General features: G+C 42.2%; 1 protein-coding gene across 11 annotated transcripts in view; it reads right to left on the bottom strand.

Annotated features, from left to right (window-relative positions):
• The window catches only part of LOC111959462 (leucine-rich repeat flightless-interacting protein 2), an 88553-nt gene that overhangs the window by 45113 nt on the left and 22259 nt on the right, over positions 1-21181 (bottom strand). For all 11 annotated transcript variants that reach the window (XM_023981030.2, XM_023981018.2, XM_023981026.2 and 8 more), the window contains exon 2: positions 2846-2932. In XM_023981030.2, the coding sequence (XP_023836798.1) occupies positions 2846-2932 (87 nt within the window). The remainder of the gene's footprint in view (positions 1-2845; positions 2933-21181) is intronic.

The raw sequence follows: 21181 nt of genomic DNA, 5'->3' as shown, positions 1-21181 counted from the left end.
ACCTCTTCTTCCAAGCTTTGACAGCTGAGCTCTCTTTGACCTCCGAGCAAAAGATACCTAGCAAAGGAAACGTGACAAGCTTTTCGGCTCAGCGTCTGTGAGGCACGTTGGAGTCAGCATTCTGGAAAARTTGTGCTGTGAACCAGCGTGCTTAAAGTGTCTCACAGCAACATGTCAATCAAGAACACAGATTTTTCTGGCGATTTCATTACAGAAATTGTTTGGGATTTAAGAAGATTTCAAAKCAGAGATGGCAAATTAAGGTAAAACTTCATATCCAGGTCCGACCAAAGTATTTGATAAACGGTCAAGAACTAAAAGCGTCACTATTCATTTTTCTAGTGTAAATAAACACGTAAACAATTACCTTGCCTCGTTCAGTGCAAGACCACTCATCAGATGAGTTACAGTTACACAATCAGCTTAGGTACTGTACCTCCCCGCTTCCCATCCCAACTAGCTTCAAACATACCGGCTCACCTTTCTATTTGGAGGGGTCCCCGGACGCCCTTTAAGGGCAGCCCGAAACCCCCTCCCCGCCAACCACCGCCCGGCCGTCCTGCTGCGGTCACGATGCAAACTTAGGGTGTTCCATACAGATGTCGCCAATGACGATGGCCTGCCATGCAGACGGGATCAAGGAGGTTAAAAGTTCCCAGTTCAGAGGCTCAGGCGACGCTACGAAGACACCCTGATGATTTAGGTTAGCACTACTGTAGACATACAGCTAGCAATCCACTCTTCTGGCTTGAGTGTTTCCACAATTGAAGAGGATATCTCCTAAAGTTATCATCCGGACAGTAGTGGAAAGCATAGTAGTGTTGTCCAGACATAACATCGTTGGAGCAACAAAACAAACCACAGTCAACAAGAGGCTTCACTAAGGAGGACAGCCCGTTAAGCTACTTTGGGACTTGGGTTGAGGGTTTAAGCCACACACACACACACACACACACACACACTCGCACACAAACACACATACCAAACACACCTCCTGACCAGACTAATCTGAACACTGACTGTTAATCCGGTGAGTATGACAGGAGGGGGTGTGCCTGCTCATGCATGTCTACCATAACACAGGGGTGGGTGCACTGTTTGCTCAATCACATGTTTTAAATGTGTGAGCATATGGCATGTGTCTCTCATTGCTGGCAAATTTCACATCTAAAAATGGGACAAATGCTAAATATATTGAGAAACTCACATCATAGTACACTAAACAACTCAAGCACTATCACAGTGATCATTCTGTACATTAAGGCAAGGACATATGGTTTCTTAGAGCAGGGTAGCAATGTCGGAGTAAGAGTGAGCAGTGACTGTGAAGCTTTCGGTAGGATTATTGTGGTCTAAGAATAGTGACCCAAGGAAAGGTGAGGCTCCCTTAGGTAGGGATCAGAGGTGATAAACCACAGCAAGACACATTCATCATGTAACACACACACACGTAAAAATCTAGAGATTAGAGCCTCTATCGGCAGAGTCAAGCCAAATGGTGATTTAATGAACCTAAAAGGTGCTTGAGTCTGCAGAACCAAGAGGGAGGCAAAGCTAGCAGGGAGCATGTAGCATAATGCTATGCTTTAGTCCATCGCAGGTAATACATCACTCTGATAAACATAACTTTAATGAACTGAAGATGACCCAATATTTCCTAATAGGAAATGTCCAATTCATGTATTGAATTTTGACTGAAATGGAATTTACCCCAGCCCTGCTTGATGGAKTACTTACTGAGACGGAGGGATTTACAATCTCCTATGGTCCAATCAGAGCCATTACTTAATCTCACAGCTGGAAACTAACCTAGAGATACTACTAATTAAAATCTCAGCCAATAAAAAAAAAAACGATCCAAATACAACAGCTGAACACAATGTAAACATCTATTGGACCAAAGCAACTTGCTTTATAGTTCCCGTTACATTAAGAAATAGTACACATTCACCGATGCGTCCTTGGTCATATGACAACTGAACAAGAGCGTCAATTACCGATGCTATTTGGTGAGTTCAGCCATTGCAGGTACTGGTCAAGCTCAGGTGAGGGTTAAGTGCTTAAGACCTCCAGGTCAACTGGATTTTATCATGCTCTCTCTCACTGGGTCAAAGAGCATAAGCAGATCAATTTCCCACCAATTTGACCGCTTCTGCTACTGCACGTACAAAGGGTAAACCAAAATCAGGGTTGGCAACTAGTAAGCACCATGTGTTCCAGAATATACTAGATGTAAAGATTGTATAACTTCAAGATGACTTTTTAAGATTAGAAATCATCTTATTAAGAAAAGACGGTTCCAAAAAGGCAAAACTGGAATCCTGAATTCCCCGGATCTCTAATGGCAATGTTCTTGCTTGTTGTTTATACTCACGATGTTCAGAGTGTATGCTAATTTGTTTGGTAGAAATCCCCAGCTGTGCACTCTCGTGCTGGGCTATAGTGATAACAGTACACCATTAACACTGGTGACCTCTGTCCCCACCCTGGCACAGGATGAAAGGACCCTCAGCTTAATGAAACACTGTGTCCAGAGGAAATGCCTTCGTCTTTAATGACCAACCCTGGCCCCATGTGACCCTCCAGCTTCCCGAACCGTCTCCCTGGTCATGTGACGTGACTCATGGTGCCTAAAGCTTGGTGTAGTTTTGGGACCAAGTCTCTGTAAGGTACAGTATTGCACCTGGTCTGTTATGTCTGACATTTGGAAGTGTAGTTGTATTGAAGTTCTGTAGGTATGGATACTAATTTTGCATGCATGTCTGTGTGCATGTGGTCTATGTGCTGTATAACGTAAGTGTGTACATTATGTGTGTATTGGGAATATAGTGCCCTCTAGTTGTACCTCTTTCTGTTGTCTCTCCAGCTCCTTCATACGTATTTCCCGGGCCTCTGCCCTGGCCGCCCTCTTCGCTGCCAACCTGGCCTCTGCCTAAATTAGAGAGAAAGATAGGATGAAGAGAGAGCAAGGGAGAATGAGAGAGATTGTTAGTTTAGCATTAACACCAGCATATATAAATAGAGACGATGTGACCAGACATTATTTTCCTAGATAGGGCTCCTGTTCCCTAAGGGCTGGGACAATTCATGTATAACGTGTAACCCGGCAGTTTTGGATGAAGACCATGATGAAAATAAGCAGTCCTAACCGGTTAATAAAAAATAAAAAATAAAAAAACTGAAACSAACAGCTGACTGAAGACAGGATGGCAGGGCATTTGTGCAGTTGATTTAGTTTCTGCGGTAACAGACTTAACAACGTGATGAAACTTTGTTCCTCCTCGCTGAAATGTAGAATGTTCATTCAAATGATGTTAACTGATGGGGCTCATGCAATGGAATGTATTTTTTGTAATGTCAGTTGAGTTGAATCAACAAAATCACAGCACGGATTGATGGGTACACATCCTGCTTTTACTTCCTGCTCTGCTCCTATGGTTGACTCGCAATGGCTGCCTGTCCACCATTGACTTGAATGGGGACACCCGTTCTATTCATTCTATGTCTATGGTAGCACATTCAGTCAGGAGCAGATGAGGAGAAAATCGATTTGAACGATTATTACCGAGACCTCAGTTATTTGGCTTGCCAGTTACAGTCATCCCATGACCATCACAGCCCTACATGCAACCCTTGATTTAAAAAAATCTATATGCAGTCCTCCACATTTATATTGTGTATTCTTGTTTTTATATTTACGTGAACACATTACTTTGGGTGTGGCAATGCTTTATGTTTGCGTGTCTGTGTGTTTACGCAAGCAGTGTGTAGACTCGGCTTCACTTGAGTGAGAGCAAGGCTTTTTCCTTAAAAGGCTCTGTCTCAGAGGGTGGGTGAGTGAGAGAGAGAGCGAGAGAGTGAGTGTGTGTGCGTAAGAGAGAGTGAGTAAGCACTTCCTTCCTGCCCCTGAGGCTGTCAGAATGTGGCCGGGAACATGTTGCCTCTAGGCGGGGTCACTGTGCAAGCTAGAATGCTGTAACCCCTCCTCCCTCGCCCTTCTGCGTTTCCCCAACTGCGGCCCATTTGCCCAAGTAACAGGAAAACTCCCATAAAGCAACGGTCTGGTACACACAAAAACACACTCCCACATGTACTGAAACAGAAATATATTACTTATGCCCTGCATTTTATATATACACATTTCAATGTGTTTAAAAAGGTCCWCCTCATTCACATTATGGGTGTGACATACAGGCCAGAGTAAAAGAGAACTCTGTCGTTGACACATTCTAGACCAGTTTACACTCCACTGCCTTGGACTGTGAACTCCACACTACAGATCTAGGCCCTGTTGAAATTAGTCCTGCCTTCCTCGAAGTAATCACTGATCTCACATGATTAGATAGATGAAAGCTAGCCCTGCCTTCAACTATTCAACCGTGTGAGATCAGGGATCCCTTTAAGGAACGGAGTAAGGAAGGAGGATGCATTTTCGATTGCAATAGGGCCTTTTGTTTCTGTACCAGCATACACCACTGGCAGAGGACACAGAGTCCAATTGAGGAAAGGTGGATGACGCAGTAGTGGTTAGAGGAGTGTAAATGTCAGCTGGGGGGGTTTAAATAGGATTCTGGCAAGCCCATAAGCCTTATTCTGTGCTTGGAAGCATCTGACAATCTGGAGGGCTACTGGTGTAGTCTTTGAAAATATCGGGACGTCTGGGACTGCTCAAACAGGTTTGATTTTATCGGCACAAAATCTGCAATGCTTTGTAGTGTGAGATGTGCAACGACAAGTTTTGAGATCGGTGATTAGTAATAGATAAGAAGCCAGTGAGATGATGACGTTGTTTCGCGTCACCCAGAATGTGTGGACTCTCGAGCAGGAGAGATGACTACTACTAGTATGCGTTCGTACTTGCCTYTAACCAAAGGTAAACTGTCAAATCGTTACAGCTTTGAAGTTCACAAGCAATGATATTCAATTACAAATGTTGGCTAGATATTTCAAATGTGTCTGGCAATTGTGAATGTCTGAATGGTTATGAGGCTGCTGTGAGCCAGAGCTCGTAGCTACGTTACAAACTAATCACATCATTGTTTTCACGAGACAGTGTGGTAGGGAGAATACTCAACACCAAGTGAAGAATCTTGACCCCGTCTGTGTCACTATTTTGGCAACACAAAAGAAAAACTACAGGAAAGACKGTTGTTTAATGTGAGAGGCTCAACGATGTTAGTATTTTCATATTTTTTTTYYCATACTTTTTCACTCCAATTTCGTGGTATCCAATTGTTAGTTACAGTCTTGTCCCATCACTGCAACTCCCGTACGGACTCGTTGCTCGCTTAACCCAAAAGCCAGCAGCACCAATGTGTCAGAGGAAACACCGTACAACTGGCGACCGTGCATGAGCCTGGCCCGCCACAGGAGTCGCTAGAGCACGATGGGACATGGACATCCCGGCCAGCCAAACCCTCCCCCAACCCGGACGACTAATGGGTCTCCCGGCTGCACCTGCTCGGGATCGAACCCGGATCTGTAGTGACGCCTCAAGCACTGCAGTGCCTTAGACCGCTGCGCCACTCGGGAGGCCCTACGATGTTAGGATTTTAAAAGTTGTGTAGTGCCTACCCAGCTTAAGGCAAAAAGGATCTTGATCCAGGAGGGGATTGAATGTCTCTGCTGTAACGAAGATGCTTGATGTTGACATCTACCCACTTAGCTAGCAAGTTAGCAAACCAAATGCAAAGCTGCAGCCCTGAGCTGGATATAATTTGACACATCTTAGTTATACTTGGCGTAGCACACCCCCCCACAGCCTCCGGTATTGAAAATCATACCACCGGTATTTTGAAATATACAGTATACCGGGGTATCGCCCAAGCCTATAGGTATTTTGTTAGCTCCCTGGGGAGAGTATGAGTTACATAGTCAGAGCTCAGTAGGATGACATTTCCTGCTAGCTTGAGCCAGAGGGCAGAGTTCTCCTGGTGAGCCYTGTAGTATAAGCAGTTGTCATTGCCATTAGCCTAGTCTATACGCTTTAAATCCAAGTCTGGCCACATAATTGTCTCACAGGCTAAGGACTGTAAATAATGTATATTATCATCTTTCGCTGTTTTGCATTGGGTATAAAGCATGACTGGCMAATAATTAATTTAAATAAGCAGAGACCAGCACATATAGAGATTCGAAGTTACAAGCATCAGGATATGATCTCATGCCAGCTTAATGCCTGGCGACCTAATGGAAAGTAATATTTTGTACAAGTGAAGAAAAAAACAAACAAGTAACTCCACTATAAAGCTGGCAGTTAGTATGCAAATTGCCACAGCAGCTTTTCCCCCTTCATTTGACTAGTAATCTTTTTTCCTGACTTCAAAAGCCATACTTATGAACCCCTAGTTTGTTTATTTTCAACAGTTGATGACTAAACTAGTGTAACCATTCTTGATTAGATGCTATGCCACGCAGTGAGAACAAGTAAACAGCTTTACATATACATTTCAGCAGGAGTGGAAAGAGTAGTGAAATATCCTACTCAAGTAGAAGTACTGTTACTTTAAATGACATTTTCCTCAAGAAGTAAAACTACTAGTGTTTGGTAGTCTAAATTCAGTGTCCTTGTCTTTAACTGCCATTTCCCGRAAGTCAGACTCTTCCCACACAAACTCATTTTTCTCAGCCTCAGAAGAATCTGCATTCAACAAATTGTGTGTGGTTATCCGACATATTCTCCAATATTATACATCTTGCAATCGACATCTTGGAGTCGGTTCAGCCACAGGGCTTCTTCATGCGTCGCGAAGACCGAGATAAACACCTCTCTGGGAAGAAGGGCAGGTGTGAATGCTTCATGATTAACGACTCATGGTGTAATCATAACAACATACAGGAACTCAAGTCCTGCTGCTCACCCGAACAAGAATTCCTTACAATAAAAAGCCGGCCATATTATCTCCCAAGAGAATTTGTGTCAGTTATCGTCACAGCCATGTATATAATCCCTTAAGCAGACACCACGACTGCCCTCGAGGAACTTCACTGGACTCTATGCAAACCATATATCCTGAGGATGCATTTATTGTAGCTGGGGATTTTAACAAAGCAAATTTGAGAACAAGGCTACCTAATTTATATCAGCATACACTCGCGCAGGCAATACACTCAATCACTGCTACTCAAACTTCCGCAATGAATACAAGGCCCTCCCTCACCTTGCCTACGGCAAATCCGACCACGACTCCATCTTGCTCCTACCGTCTTATAGGCAGAAGCTCAAACAGGACGTACCTGTGACAACTATTCAACACTGGTCTGACCAATCGGAATCCACGCTTCAAGAATGTTTTGCTCATGCAGACTGGGCAGCCTCAGAACAACATCGACCTATATGCTGACTCTGTGATTGAGATTTTAAGGAAATGCATTGGAGATGTTGTACCCACTGTGACTATTAACTTTTGGGATAGGGGGCGGTATTTTGACGTCCGGATGAAAAGCGTGCCCAAAGTAAACTGCCTGCTACTCAGGCCCAGAAGCTAGGATATGCATATAATTGGTAGATTTGGATAGAAAACGCTCTAAAATTTCTACAACTGTTAAAATAATGTCTGTGACTATAACGRAACTGAAATGGCAGAAAAAACCCAGAGGACAAACCATCCCAATTTCTTTTTCTGATTTCAATGGCTGGCACTTTTATAATAGGGCGAAATTGTCCCAGATTGCAGTTCCTAGGGCTTCCACTAGATGTCAAGTCTTTAGAAAGAGTTTCAGGCTGGTTTTTGGAGAAATGAGGGAGAAGTTGTAGTTTTTCTAAGTGGCTCCCGTTTTGGCTGTAGTGTTTCCAAGCGCATGGCAGAGAGAGCGCGTTCTTTTTGTTTATCTCTGGTAAAGACAATAACGATTCTCCATCTTAAATTAAATTGTTTATTTGCATATTAGGGTACCTAAGGTTTGATTATAAACGTTGATTGACTTGTTTGGATAAGTTTATTGGTAACGTTTGGGATTCAATTTGTATGCATTTTGAAGGAGGGAAACCGAGTGGATTATTGACTGAAGCGCGCCAGCAAAACTGAGATTTTATGGATATAAAGAAGGACATTATCGAACAAAAGGTCCTTTTGTAATGTAACTGGGAGATCTTCAAAGGTAAGGCATATAATATATTGCTATTTCTGACTTTCGTGTCGCAACTCCCTGGTTGAAAATGATTTGTTATGCATGTGTGTGCTGGGTGCTGTCCTCAGATAATCGCATGGTTTGCTTTCGCCGTAAAGCCTTTTTGAAATCTGACACGGCGGATGGATTAACAACAAGTTAAGCTTTATTTTGATGTATTGCACTTGTGATTTCATGAAAGTTAAATATTTACAGTAATTTAATTTGAATTTCACCGGATGTTGACCAGATGGGACGCTAGCGTCCCAATGATCCGCAAGAAGTTAAAACCTACCCTAACCAGAAACCATGGATGGAGGGCGGCATTCACGMAAACCACCGCATTTAAACATGGAAAGAGGACTGGGAATATGGCCGAATATAAACAGTGTAGTTTTCCCTCCGCAAGGCAATCAAACAAGCGAAATGTCAGTATAGGGACAAAGCGGAGTCGCAATTCAATGGCTCAGACATGAGACAGGGTCTACTGGCAATCACGGACTACAAAAAGAAAACCAGCCACGTCACGGACACCGACGTCTCGCTTCCAGACAAACTAAACACCTTTGCCCGCTTTGAGGATAATACAGGGCCACCGTCATGGCCCGCTAACAAGGACTAACAAGACACTTTAAACGTGTTAACCCTCGCAAGGTTGCCAGCCCAGGAATCCCTAGCCGCATCCTCAGAGCATGCGCAGACCAACTGGCTGGTGTGTTTACAGACATACTCAATCTTTCCCTATCCCAGTCTGCTGTCCCCACATGCTTCAAGATGGCCACCATTTTTCCTGTTCCCAAGAAAGCTAAAAGGTAACTAAGCTAAATGACTACCGCCCCGTAGCACTCACTTCTGTCATCATGAAGTGCTTTGAGATACTAGTCAAGGATCATATCACCTCCACCTTATCTGCCACCCTAGACCCACTTTTGTTTGCACAGCGCCCCAACAGGTCCACAGACGATGCAATCGCCATCACACTGCCCTATCCCATCTGGACAAGAGGAATAACCATACTGTACTGTTCATTGACTACAACTCAGCATTCAACACCATCGTACCCTCCAAGCTCATCATTAAGCTGGAGGCCCTCGATCTGAACCCCACCCTGTGCAATTGGGTACTGGAATTTCTGACGGGCTGCCCCCAAGTGGTGAAGGTAGGAAACAACATCTCCACTTCACTGACTCAACTCTGGGGCCCCACAAGGGTGTGTGCTCAGCCCCCTCCTGTACTCCCTGTTCACCCATGACTGCGTGGCCATGCACACCTCCAACTCAAATCATTAAGATTGCAGACGACACAACAGTAGTGGTCTTGATTACCACGAAACAGCCTACAGGGAAGAGGTGAGGGCACTCGGAGTGTGGTGTCAGGAAAACAACCTCTCACTCAACATCAACAAAACAAAGGAGGTGATCATGGACTTCAGGAAACAGCAGAGGGAGCACCCCCCTATCCACATCGACGGGACAGTAGTGGAGAAGGTGGAAAGCTTCAAGTTCCTCAGCATACACATCACAGGCAAACTGAAATGGGCCACCCACACAGACAGTGTGGTGAAGAAGAAGATCTCAGGAGGCTGAAGAAATTTGGCTTGTCACCCAAAACCCTAACATTTACAAATGCACAATCGAGCGCATCCTGTCRGGCTGTATCACCGCCTGGTACGGCAACTGCACCGCCCTCAACCGCAAGGCTCTCCAGAGGGTGGTGCGGTCCGCACAACTTATCACCGGGGGCAAACTACCTGCCCTCCATGACACCTACAGCACCGATGTCACAGGAAGGCCAAAAAGATCATCAAGGACAACAACCACCGAAGCCACTGCCTGTTCACCCCGCTACCATCCAGAAGGCGAGGTCAGTACAGGTGCATCAAAGCAGGGACCGAGAGACTGAAAAACAGCTTCTATCTCAAGGCCATCAGACTGCTAAAAACAGCAATCACTAACTCAGAGAGGCTGCTGCCTACATTGACACTCAAATCACTGGACACTTTAATAAATGGATCACTAGTCACTTTAAACAACACCACTAATAATGTTAACATATCTTACATTACTCATCTCATATGTATACTGTATACACAGTACCTTATACAATCTATTGCACCTTGCCGCTCGGCCATCGCTCATCTATATATTTTTATGTACATATTCTTATTCCATCCCTTTAGATGTGTAGTAGGTAGTTGTTGGGGAATTGTTAGATATTACTGGAATGTCGGAACTAGAAGCACAAGCATTTCACTACACGCATTAACATCTGCTAACCATGTGTATGTGACCAATACAAGTTTGATTTTGGGAAATATTGATATTTTGTCAAATTTCCTTTCTAGTAATTTTTGTTTTTTACAGATACGATGAAAAAAGATGTGCATTTATCCACAAATGGCTATATGTACTATAAGTCCGGTCCTGGAGTGTCTTAAGGCGAAACGGAAATATTTAGGCAGACTTGATCCAGTATCTGGAAAAATRAATTCATGTGCTATGCAAATATGACCATATTTAAAGACACATCCCCTCATTTGCATATTGTAATACAAAAAAAGTATTATATATGTGTCCACATTCAACTATTAAAAGTAAGACCAGTCCAAGCTCTTCTCTGTACTGGCACCCCAATTGTGGAACCAGCTTCCCTCTGAAGCTAGAAGAGCAGAGTCCCATCTTCCGAAAGCACCTGAAACCCTACCTCTTCAAAGAGTATCTTAAATAATCCCCCTTACCTCGACCACCCCCACAAAAAATATAAAAATAAAGAATCTTGAAACATGCACTTGACTATAATTTGGCCAAACACACGTGTTTCTTGGTCCTACTGGCAGAAAACCATTGTTTATTCAAGTACTTCAACCATTAGAAGGAAGTTAGAACGCTGACTCATGCAGTGGTCAGGTCTCGCAACCAGTCACACACCCTTTCCTATAGCATTTAGAGAGAACGACATGCTAAAAGTATTCTCCCACCCCATCTTTCTATTAGTGTTTCACAATTACACGAAGACAATGTAGTCCCACAGACACTAGTGTKGCACAGTATACTGAAACTCTTGTACTTTTTCGATAATAGAACAAACTGCTCGGTACTAGAATTTGTTACTTTCGGTAATTCTGTCTGTTTCTACTGATGGAGATCAAGTCTTTATCAGCGCAGCTGATGTCCCTTTGTAGCGCGAGAGCACCGTCCCTGCTCAACGCATTGCTAGCTCTAGCCTGTGCTGAGGAACCACTGCACTCACTTAGTCTGGGCTGCATCACCACTTGATTAAGACTAGGGTGGAGGATTGTGCATATTATAGATTCATTATATCCCATACAGTGCTTTCAGAAAGTATTCACGCCCCTCCAAATTTAGTTGGTTACAGCCTGAATTGAACATTTATTACATTTGGTCACTGGCCTACACACAATACACCAAAGTCAGTGGAATTATATTTTTCTAAATTTGTACTAAATTTAAAAATGAAAAGCTGAAATGTATTTAGTAAGTATTCAACCCCTTTGTTATGGCAAAACTAAATTAGTTCAGGAGTAAACATTTGATTAAGTCACATAATAAGTTGCATGGACTCACTCTGTATGGAGTAAATGTTTAACATGATTTTTGGATGACTACTTAATCTCTGTACCAACACACAATTATCTGTAAGGTYGCTCAGTCGAGCAGTGAATTGCAAACACAGATTCAACCACAAAAGACCAGGGAGGTTTTCCAATGCCTCGCAAAGAAGGGGACCTATTGGTAAGAAAATCTTTGCTTGAGCCCAAGGTGCCAGAGTTCAGACAATGACTATCACAGTGAGCATGGTGAAGTTATTAATTACACTTTGGATGGTGTGTCAATACACCCAGTCACTACAAAGATACAGGCATCCTTCCTAACTCAGTTGCCGGAGAGGAAGGAAACCACTCAGGGGTTTCAACACGAGGCCAACAGGGATTTTAAAACAGTTAAAGTTTAATGGCTGTGACAGGAGAAAACTTAGGATGGATCAACATTGTACTTACTCCACAATACTAACCTAAATTACAGAGTGAAAAGCAGCAAGCCTGTACAGAATAAAAAATATTCCAAAAGATGCACCCTGTTTGCAATAAGATAATGTAAAACTGCAAAAGATTTGGCCCAAAAAATACTATAAATGAACTTTGTCCTGAATACAAAGTGTTTTTGGGGCAAATTCAACACAACACTGAGTACCACTTCATATTTTCAAGCATKGTGGTGGCTGTATTATGTTTTGGGTATGATGATCTACAAGGACTAGGGAGTCTATTAGGATAAACGAAACAGAATAAAGCTAAGCACAGGAAAAATTAAAGGATAACCTGGTTCAGTCTGCTTTCCAAAGACACCTTTCAGCAGGGCAATAGCCTAAAACAAGGCCAAATACGTTAACCGATTCAGGAAACTAGGTGTATGTCGCAAGTCACGACTTCACAGGAGTCGTTTGAACGTAAACATATTCTTGGGCAGAAATGCCTTCTCGAACATGTTAACTTTTGTGTGCCTTAGTAACAAACTTGTATGCCATCTGTAAATATGAATACAATTGTTAAATGACGAGCCTTGTTGGTTAAGCCACAGATAAAGTTAGCAACCTTCCCACTAGCCATGATTGGCTGAGATAATGAGAGGGCTGGACATACCGAGAGAGGAGAGAGGATTGGTCTGCCATATTCAAGGCTTCTGTCTATTTGAGCTGGTCAGTCTGTGTTGGTAATCATGTCAAACGMTGTTTAAAAAAAWATATATTGTGTAGTGGRGCTGCATAARTGTKGCTCTSCACTTTCTGGAGGATCAAGTTTTGAGATCAGTGGAATTAGACTACGATCGCTAAAGAGATGGAGGAAACACCTGTCTCCAGATTACATCTTCAAACTAAGGGCAACCGTGGTATGGCATTCCTGACAGGGAGACACGTCCATCACGCATGATGATGTATACAGGTAAGATTGTTGAGTGTTAGCTAGCTACTTTTTCAGATATTACGCGTTTCTACTTTTGACAGAAAGTGGTTTCATGTCAAGCTAAAGTGTACTGTTAGCTGGCTAGCTAATGTTAGCTGGCTAGCTAATGTTAGCTGGCTAGCTAATGTTAGCTGGCTAGCTAATGTTAGCTGGCTAGCTAATGTTAGCTGGCTAGCTAATGTTAGCTGGCTAGCTAATGTTAGCTGGCTAGCTAATGTTAGCTGGCTAGCTAAAGCATAATGAAATTGTTGCCAGCAGAGCTGGTTAGGCTGTTTTCATGTTATCCAAAGATAAACAAATCACTGGCCAGAGCGTCAAGTACGCGCTCCGAGAGCGAAACGAGATGGGTGGGGCTAAAGCTTAAGAGGGTGTACGATGCTGAATGGGTGTAGACAAAGAAGGACTCTTCACTAGACACCCAAACATTCAAAGACGATTTTCTCAAAAGTGAGTTTACAAGTTGATCAACTTTCAAAGCAGAATTACTTTCCCCATTGTTCCTCAAATGCAGTGTATGATATACCATTTTGCAGCTCAGAGTCTCTACTTTCATCCAATGTAAAAACCATTTCACATTTTAAATAATCCCCCTACGTAAGACCGAATCCAGGTGGTGAGTCACATATACACTGTAGTTGCTTACCAAGATGACATTGCATGTTCTTGAGTGGCCAAGTTACCGTTTTGACTTAAAATTGCCTTGAAAATGGCTGTCTAGCAATGATCAACAACCATCTTGACAGAGCTTAAAGAATTTATAAAATAATAATGTGCAAATACTGTATAATCCAGGTGTGCAAAGCTCTTAGAGAGACTTACCCAGAAAGACTCACAGCTGTGATCACCAAAGGTCATTCTAACATGTATCGACTCAGGTGGTTGAATACTAATTTAAATCATGTTATTTTTCACAAATGTTAGAGGGGTGTGAATACTTTCTGAAGGCACTGTATATAATTATGGATATTTTTATATGGTCATAGCTGCACTCCTGGTAGATAGTACTAATTTGCCATTTTGTACTTCTTATTTGTGAACCTTGTTAACCATTCAATTGATTTGTATGGATCAAATACCCGCTCCGGTCATATGMATGGTCTTTCTCCTATCCTTTTCCCATATGGGCAACATTAGGAAAAACATTTTAATAATAAAAAACAAACAAAAACACTTCATGCAACATGKCATGTAGAAATGTTTGAAACTGTTAAAAGATGCACTATGCAGAAATAGCTCYGCCATTGCCTGGTTGCTAAATTTAGAAAAGTTTGCCTAATTTTWGTTTGAGACAAAACATGCAAGTATAGTGTAGAGAATCACTGTATCATCTTTACCGCTGTGAAATATATTTTCCACAAACAAAAATATTGTATTTTAAGCTGGTGTACAAAATCGAAAGTAAGACGCAAAGACAAAACTTAGGAACGGGAAGCATAGACATAGCGCTCATAGAACACATCTAACGCTTCTTAGACTTGCTTTCAATGGGAACAAGATCCATAACTCATATTTCTATGTGAATTGGTTGGGTCGCCCAAAAAGTTACATATTACATCTTTAATTAATGTTTGCAAAACAAATGTCCATTACAGGCTAGAACACTTTAGAATGCAAGATGATACCAGTTCCAGCTTTGTAGGCTAACGTTCCTTGCTAGCTTACAGCTGAAGCTAAAATCAATTTACTACCCTATCATCTTGTTTCTGATCCAACGAAAACTATTGCTGATTTTAAAGCTGATTGTCACCAAACACTTTATTAATTCACTTAGTCTCACCCGCCTCATGTCTCTTCCAGTCAAGATAATCTTCGCTCGAGCCCAAGTGACCAGGGTTCTGGTCTAGAAGCACAACTTCAAATGCTCCTACAGTTTGGCTTCGTACTGCAGTTTAACTTGTTTGGGATAGGGGGCAGCATTTTGGATAAATAGCGTGCCCAGAGTGAACTGCCTCCTACTCAGTCCCAGATGCCAATATATGCATATTATTATTAGTATTGGATAGAAAACACTCTGAAGTTTCTAAAACTGTTTGAATGATGTCTGAGTATAAACAGAACTCATATGGCAGGCAAAAACCTGAGAAAAAATCCAAACAGGAAGTGGGAAATCTGAGGTTTGTAGTTTTTGAACTCACCCCTATCAAATACACAGTGGGATATGGGTTATTTTTCACTTCCTAAGGCTTCCACTAGATGTCAACAGTCTTTAGACCGTTGTTTCAGGCTTCTCATATGAAGGGGGGCCGGATGGGAGCTGTTTGAGTAAGGGGTYTGCCTACAGCCTCGTTCTCAGTCACGCGCTTTCACTTGAGAGTTAGCTCTCGTTCCATTGCTTCTCTACAGACAATGGAATTCTCCGGTTGGAACATTATTGAACTTTTATGATAAAAACATCCTAAAGATTGATTCTATACTTAGTTTGACAAGTTTCTACGACCTGTAATATAACTTTTTGAACGTTTCGTCCGAATGGACCAGATCGCRATTTTGGATTTGTTTACCAAACGCCCTAACAAAAGAAGCTATTGGACATAAATTATGGACATTATCGAACAAAACAAGCATTTATTGTGGAACTGCGATTCCTGGGAGTGCATTCTGATGACGATCAAAGGTAAGTGAATATTTATTATGCTATTTATGAATAATGTTGACTACCCAACATGGCGGATATTTCTCTGGCTGGTTTGGGCTCTGAGCGCCGTTCTCAGATTATGCTTTTTCCGTAAAGTTMTTTTGAAATCTGACACAGCGGTTGCATTAAGGAGAAGTGTATCTAAAGTTCCATGCATAACACTTGAATTYATCAACATTTATAATGAGTATCTCTGAATTCATGTGGCTCTCTGCAAAATCATACCATGTTTTTGAACTACTGAACATAACACACCAATGTAAAATGAGATATTTGGATATAAATATGCACTTTATCGAACAAAACATACATGTATTGTGTAACATGAAGTCCTATGAGTGTCATCTGATGAAGATAATCAAAGGTTAGTGATTCATTTTATCTCTATTTGTGCTTTTTGTGACTCCTCTCTTGGGCGGGAAAAATGGCTGGGTTTTTCTGTGACTTGGTGGTGACCTAATAATTGTTTATGGAGATTCCACTGTAAAGCATTTTTGAAATCAAACACTGGCTGGATTAACGAGAATGTTATCTTTAAAATGGTGCCTAATACTTGTATGTTTGAGACATTTGATTTATGAGATTTCTGTTGATTTGTATTTGGCGCCCTGCTATTTCATTGGCTGTTGGTGAGGGGTTCCGCTAGCGAAACGGGGTGCCGCTAGCGGAACCCCTGTCCTAGACAGGTTAACTGATGTCCGGCCCAGAACAATGTCTATCTGCAGACTGCTGTTACTACATGCCGCGCCCGCTACGATTGAGGCTGCTGGTGTGGTCTCTGGCCCACACCCCAGCACAGTAGGTGACGATAATGCAGCAACGTTGGATGCCAACTGTCAAAGAACCCCAACTGGTGTCTTCTACCCAGCTTCTAGCTAGGTAGGGGACACCAGTAAACAATGTCCTTCACCCCTGCCTGCCGAGTACTGTGTGCCRGTGTCCTAGCTAGCTAGCAGCCTTAATGACAGTGTGAAACAGCCTTTAGTAAGTGATGCATATTGGTAGACCCTTCTCGCCCAGACAATTTCCATAGACGGCCACAGAGCAGTCAGATTAGAAAACTCCTAATAAGGCMCTTTAGTCATCACCTTCGTACACAAAACATGCAGTTAATTATTCAAATAATTGTTGCAGAGGCAGATTTTTTGCCATCGCTCACACCCGAAGATATTACAAGTATGGGTAGCTGCAGCCTAATATGGTGACCGGAGTATGGGCGAGTGTGTGTGTTAAAAGGAGTGGGTGTATGGAAAGCGAAACAGCTAATTGGGCAGATGTCACTCAAGAAGTTTTGCGTCGCTGATTGTGCTTCACGACGAGAAATACTGGAACAATATTTCTAACATAGAACGTGGGGAATGGTCAGCGGCGATCTACAGAACACTAATGTAATTTTGTGATTTCCTTTATAACATTGTTAATGACATACTGTAACATGGACAATATACCCACTACATGCACAAAGTTCCAATACTATGCGTTGTGCATGTAATTTGACAAATTGTTTTTGTTAACAGAGTGATGTGATTTGATGAACTATAAGAGAAATTGTTTTACATAACTTTGTAAAATTGACAAGTCACGCCCCCAAGTGAGGTCAGAGTGTGTGTCAGCCTGAAGGAACTGCCCCTTTCGAACAAACTGCATAAATGAGGTAATAAATTAACATACCAGACTAGAAAAGCTAAAGTGGTTTGAACTTTTAATCTGAACACGAGGTAGAGACGATAAACTCACTTCCCGGACAATCACTGGTACGGCTGATTCGCTGATCTAAGTAAAGGGTCTTCAAAAGCTAATTTAAGTGGGTCCAGTCTACTACTCTGCTCAACCCATCGTATTAGGCTACTCTCATCACCCGAATGGGAACCATCGACACAGCTGGCTAGCCTATCTTCAAAGCAGCATCTACAAGAGCTAATGGAAGGAAAATAACCTGTAGTTCTGTTCAGGATTTCATGACAAGTCACCAGACAACTACAGAGAAGAACAGTAGAAGACTTGTTGGAACCCTTTTGGACAATCAGAGCCATGCAAGCGTGCCGCCAAAAGGCCCGATTCCCTTTCCATGGAGGCCCTGTCCGCCGAGRGAGATACACGGCGAACCCAGGCATTTCATGTAAATACAGTCATGATTTTACTCAGAGGGCGGAGGTTCGTGTGCAAGGTATAAGATTACTGCAAGTGAGAGTAGTTTCTTAAAGTACCAATGTTAAGTGTCTCTGTCCCTCTCTCCATCTCTTTTGTAACAAGCAGCGATGTTGTGTCATTCCGCTAGGGACCTGTTTTTAACGTATTAAGTGTATATGTTTATTCTGTGTTACCATTTAATTAGCTGGTGAATACATTAAACCAATTTGTGTAGYACTGAATCATACGGCTCTGGTTTTTGCAGATGCATGGAGGTTACGACTGTTCAGAATGGTGATATGATACAAGGTTATGATTAATATGATTAAGTTGACTGTTTATAGATGTGATAGGTAAAGACCTTTTAGGGTTGAATTCGAGAGATGGTAACTCTTTAAAGAACCACTCTCGTGGTGCCCCAGATCCTGATGAGTTAATTGTTACATGATTAATTTAAACATCGGTAACAATTAAACATTGTTATTCATCTGATTAACTGTCTTCAGATTAATGTTAGTCAAGTCACGACACAGCATACACAAGAAATAACTAATATTGATAACCATCTAGATGTCACTTTGATACAAAGCCTACACACAGTCTACTACTCAATGGGGAGGGCATGAACAGCAACACCGGGACATAGTGCCCTCCGCTCCCGCTTGACAAGCACTACTGTGTCAGGCAACGGCGTGGGAAGTACTTACCTAGTAGCCAATATCAGAGTGACAGTCACAGTAAGCACACGCATACAATGTATGAAGTAACAGTATACCATCAAACAATCGTCAATTTTATAACTGAAAAAGGTACATTTGTGTAAAACAGTGAAATATGACTAAGTCCAAACTCTCACAGTACGGTAGCTACATGTACGGTAGTTGCGTGGTAAGAAACAGTAAAAAAAGAAAAGAAAAGTGCTCAATCAAAAATGTAACCTATAGCAGAGCACTTGACACACCCACTCCTTTACACACGCCCACTACTTTTCTTTCGACCCACCTCCGGTCACCATATTAGGATGCAGCTACCCCCCTTCTCAGATATTAACATTTTATATTCATCCAATGTCTGCCGCGATGTGATAACGATATATATGGTCCATGAATCAGCGTATGCGAACGCGAGTAGATTACCTGAAACGAAGGTTTGTCATCTTGGACGCAGTCTCCAGTTCTTATTATACCTTAGTGCTTGAGCCTCCAACGGACTGTGGGTGAATGACATCATGGGTTTTAAAGAGACGGCGCACACTTTTATAAAAGAAGAGTGCTCCTTCTATGCAAATGTTGTTGACCAGTACAATAACRTAAGTCCCAAAAGGAAGGGAAACAGATTGGTTTTCATCTGTAGCCCCATGAAATCAGCCAAAACAAGCTCAATAACGCATGCACAAACTCCCATTGAATATGCATTCACCTGTATTGTGAATAGGCCTAGGCAACATCTTGATTTACCCAGTTTATCAATAGACTAGAGATTTACCATTCAAATAAAGGATTACCATTGTTTTTATGTAGTTTGATAAAAAGCAAAGTCAAATTGATTGTATATTTGATTCTTTAATGCATACATTTAAAAATCTCAAAAAGGTAATGATATTGAATTCAAAAGATCTGTCTGGATCAAGTGCCATTCTGTGACTTTGGCCAATACAATTKTTTTTTTWTTTTTTAAACGTAGTATCGTGATGATATCAAGTMCTTTAGTACTAAACTTTGTATCGAAGTAAAAATTCTGGTATTGTGACAACACTACCAGACACACACCGATCCAACAAAACCTGCTTCAAATAGCAGGTATGATAACAAAGTCTCTTACCTGCTGCTACTAAATACAAAACACCACATCTAACTGGGCCAGGGAAGAGCGACAGAGAGAGAAATAATGTCTTTCTCCTCCTCCCGCTGCTCCCCTTCTGCGCAGCTATTTTTAATGACCTACATGGACCCGAGTTCCATCAAAAACGCTCCAATTCAGTTGGCTTTCATTAGAGTGACTGTCCTCTGGAGACGCAGAGTTAGTTCACTGCATCAAAAATGGGTGATGTTGACACACCTCTGTGCCATTCTATAAAGTGCTGCAGGAACCATAACCTCGCCTGTCGCTCAACTGTCTACTTTCGGCGTGAGATCCAAAGCGCACGCAAAAAGGGATTGTCGACAGGTTCAAGGATGCATGGAGAACATCTATGATGGGCTGCGCATAAACTTGAGATGGGACCTGGAAGAAAAAAAACATGGTCAAGTAGGTGGGCAAAGTGATGTACGGAGGGTAGGGCGGTATCCAGATTTTCACACCATTCCTATAACCGGCAGTGCACACAAGGGGCGCTTTCTTTCCAAACGTAAAAAACACTAAAACATTTAGAGAGCAGGGATCCTGATCCAGGAGGGGATTGCTCTCTACTGTAAACAAGAAACTTGATCTTGCATGCTAGCCACTTTAATTTTTGGTACGGTATTGAAAATATTAACATCGGTATTTCCAAATACCCCGTATATGGTATATACAGTATACCACCCAAGCCCAGTATGTACTGCATACCAGGGTACTTTAAAATACAGACAGAATAATTTTCAATAACGTAACAACCCCAAAAAGTTTACCATTGAAGTTTTTTTATATGTGAATATTTGTAGCTACTTAAGTAAATACCTGCAGTACAACTTGTGCAATACGTTAGGAGAAAAAGCAGATTACGTTCTTCATTTCCCCATCAAATTGGTTTTCATTATGAAGCTTAACAGTAGTCCCAGTCACACCGTTTCTTTACATGCACACAACGATGCGAGACAGCAAATCTATTTACAGTATGGAATTCAAAAGTAAATATTTGCCAGCTAGATATCTTAGAACTATTAACTTAACTGTCTGAAATGTGCTAGATGCTCTGCAGTTGTGCATTTTGTTCGCTAACTTAGTAACTAGTTATTTAGCTAGATAGCGTCAAGCTTTTCTTGGTAACAGCAGAGAATCCCCTCCTGGATGAAGAGCTTTGCCGTCTAATATTTGTTTTGTGCATGAGGCAAAACGAGTAGCATTTCATCCTCAACTTCGATCAACAATTCATAACCTGGTGGTTGGTGATCCCACACCAAAATCGATACTAGAGTGCCAAGGAAGATCAGCAAAACCAGAAGGCACCATGGCTTTCAAATGAGGCCCTGCTAGCTTCAGTGCCTTGCCTCTGGTTCTAGGGGCAGGGGTGTTGGCCTGGATCCTGTCATTCTGATCACGTCGCTGACCGTTCTCAGAGAAAGCGCAAAGCCCATATCGCAGGTCTCAGTGCCACCCCAGTTGAATGCCATTCTGGCCTGTGCCAC

The sequence above is a fragment of the Salvelinus sp. IW2-2015 genome, linkage group LG36, assembly GCF_002910315.2.
Source record: "Salvelinus sp. IW2-2015 linkage group LG36, ASM291031v2, whole genome shotgun sequence".
NCBI lineage: Eukaryota > Metazoa > Chordata > Actinopteri > Salmoniformes > Salmonidae > Salvelinus > Salvelinus sp. IW2-2015.
This window is presented reverse-complemented; position numbering and strand designations above follow the sequence as displayed.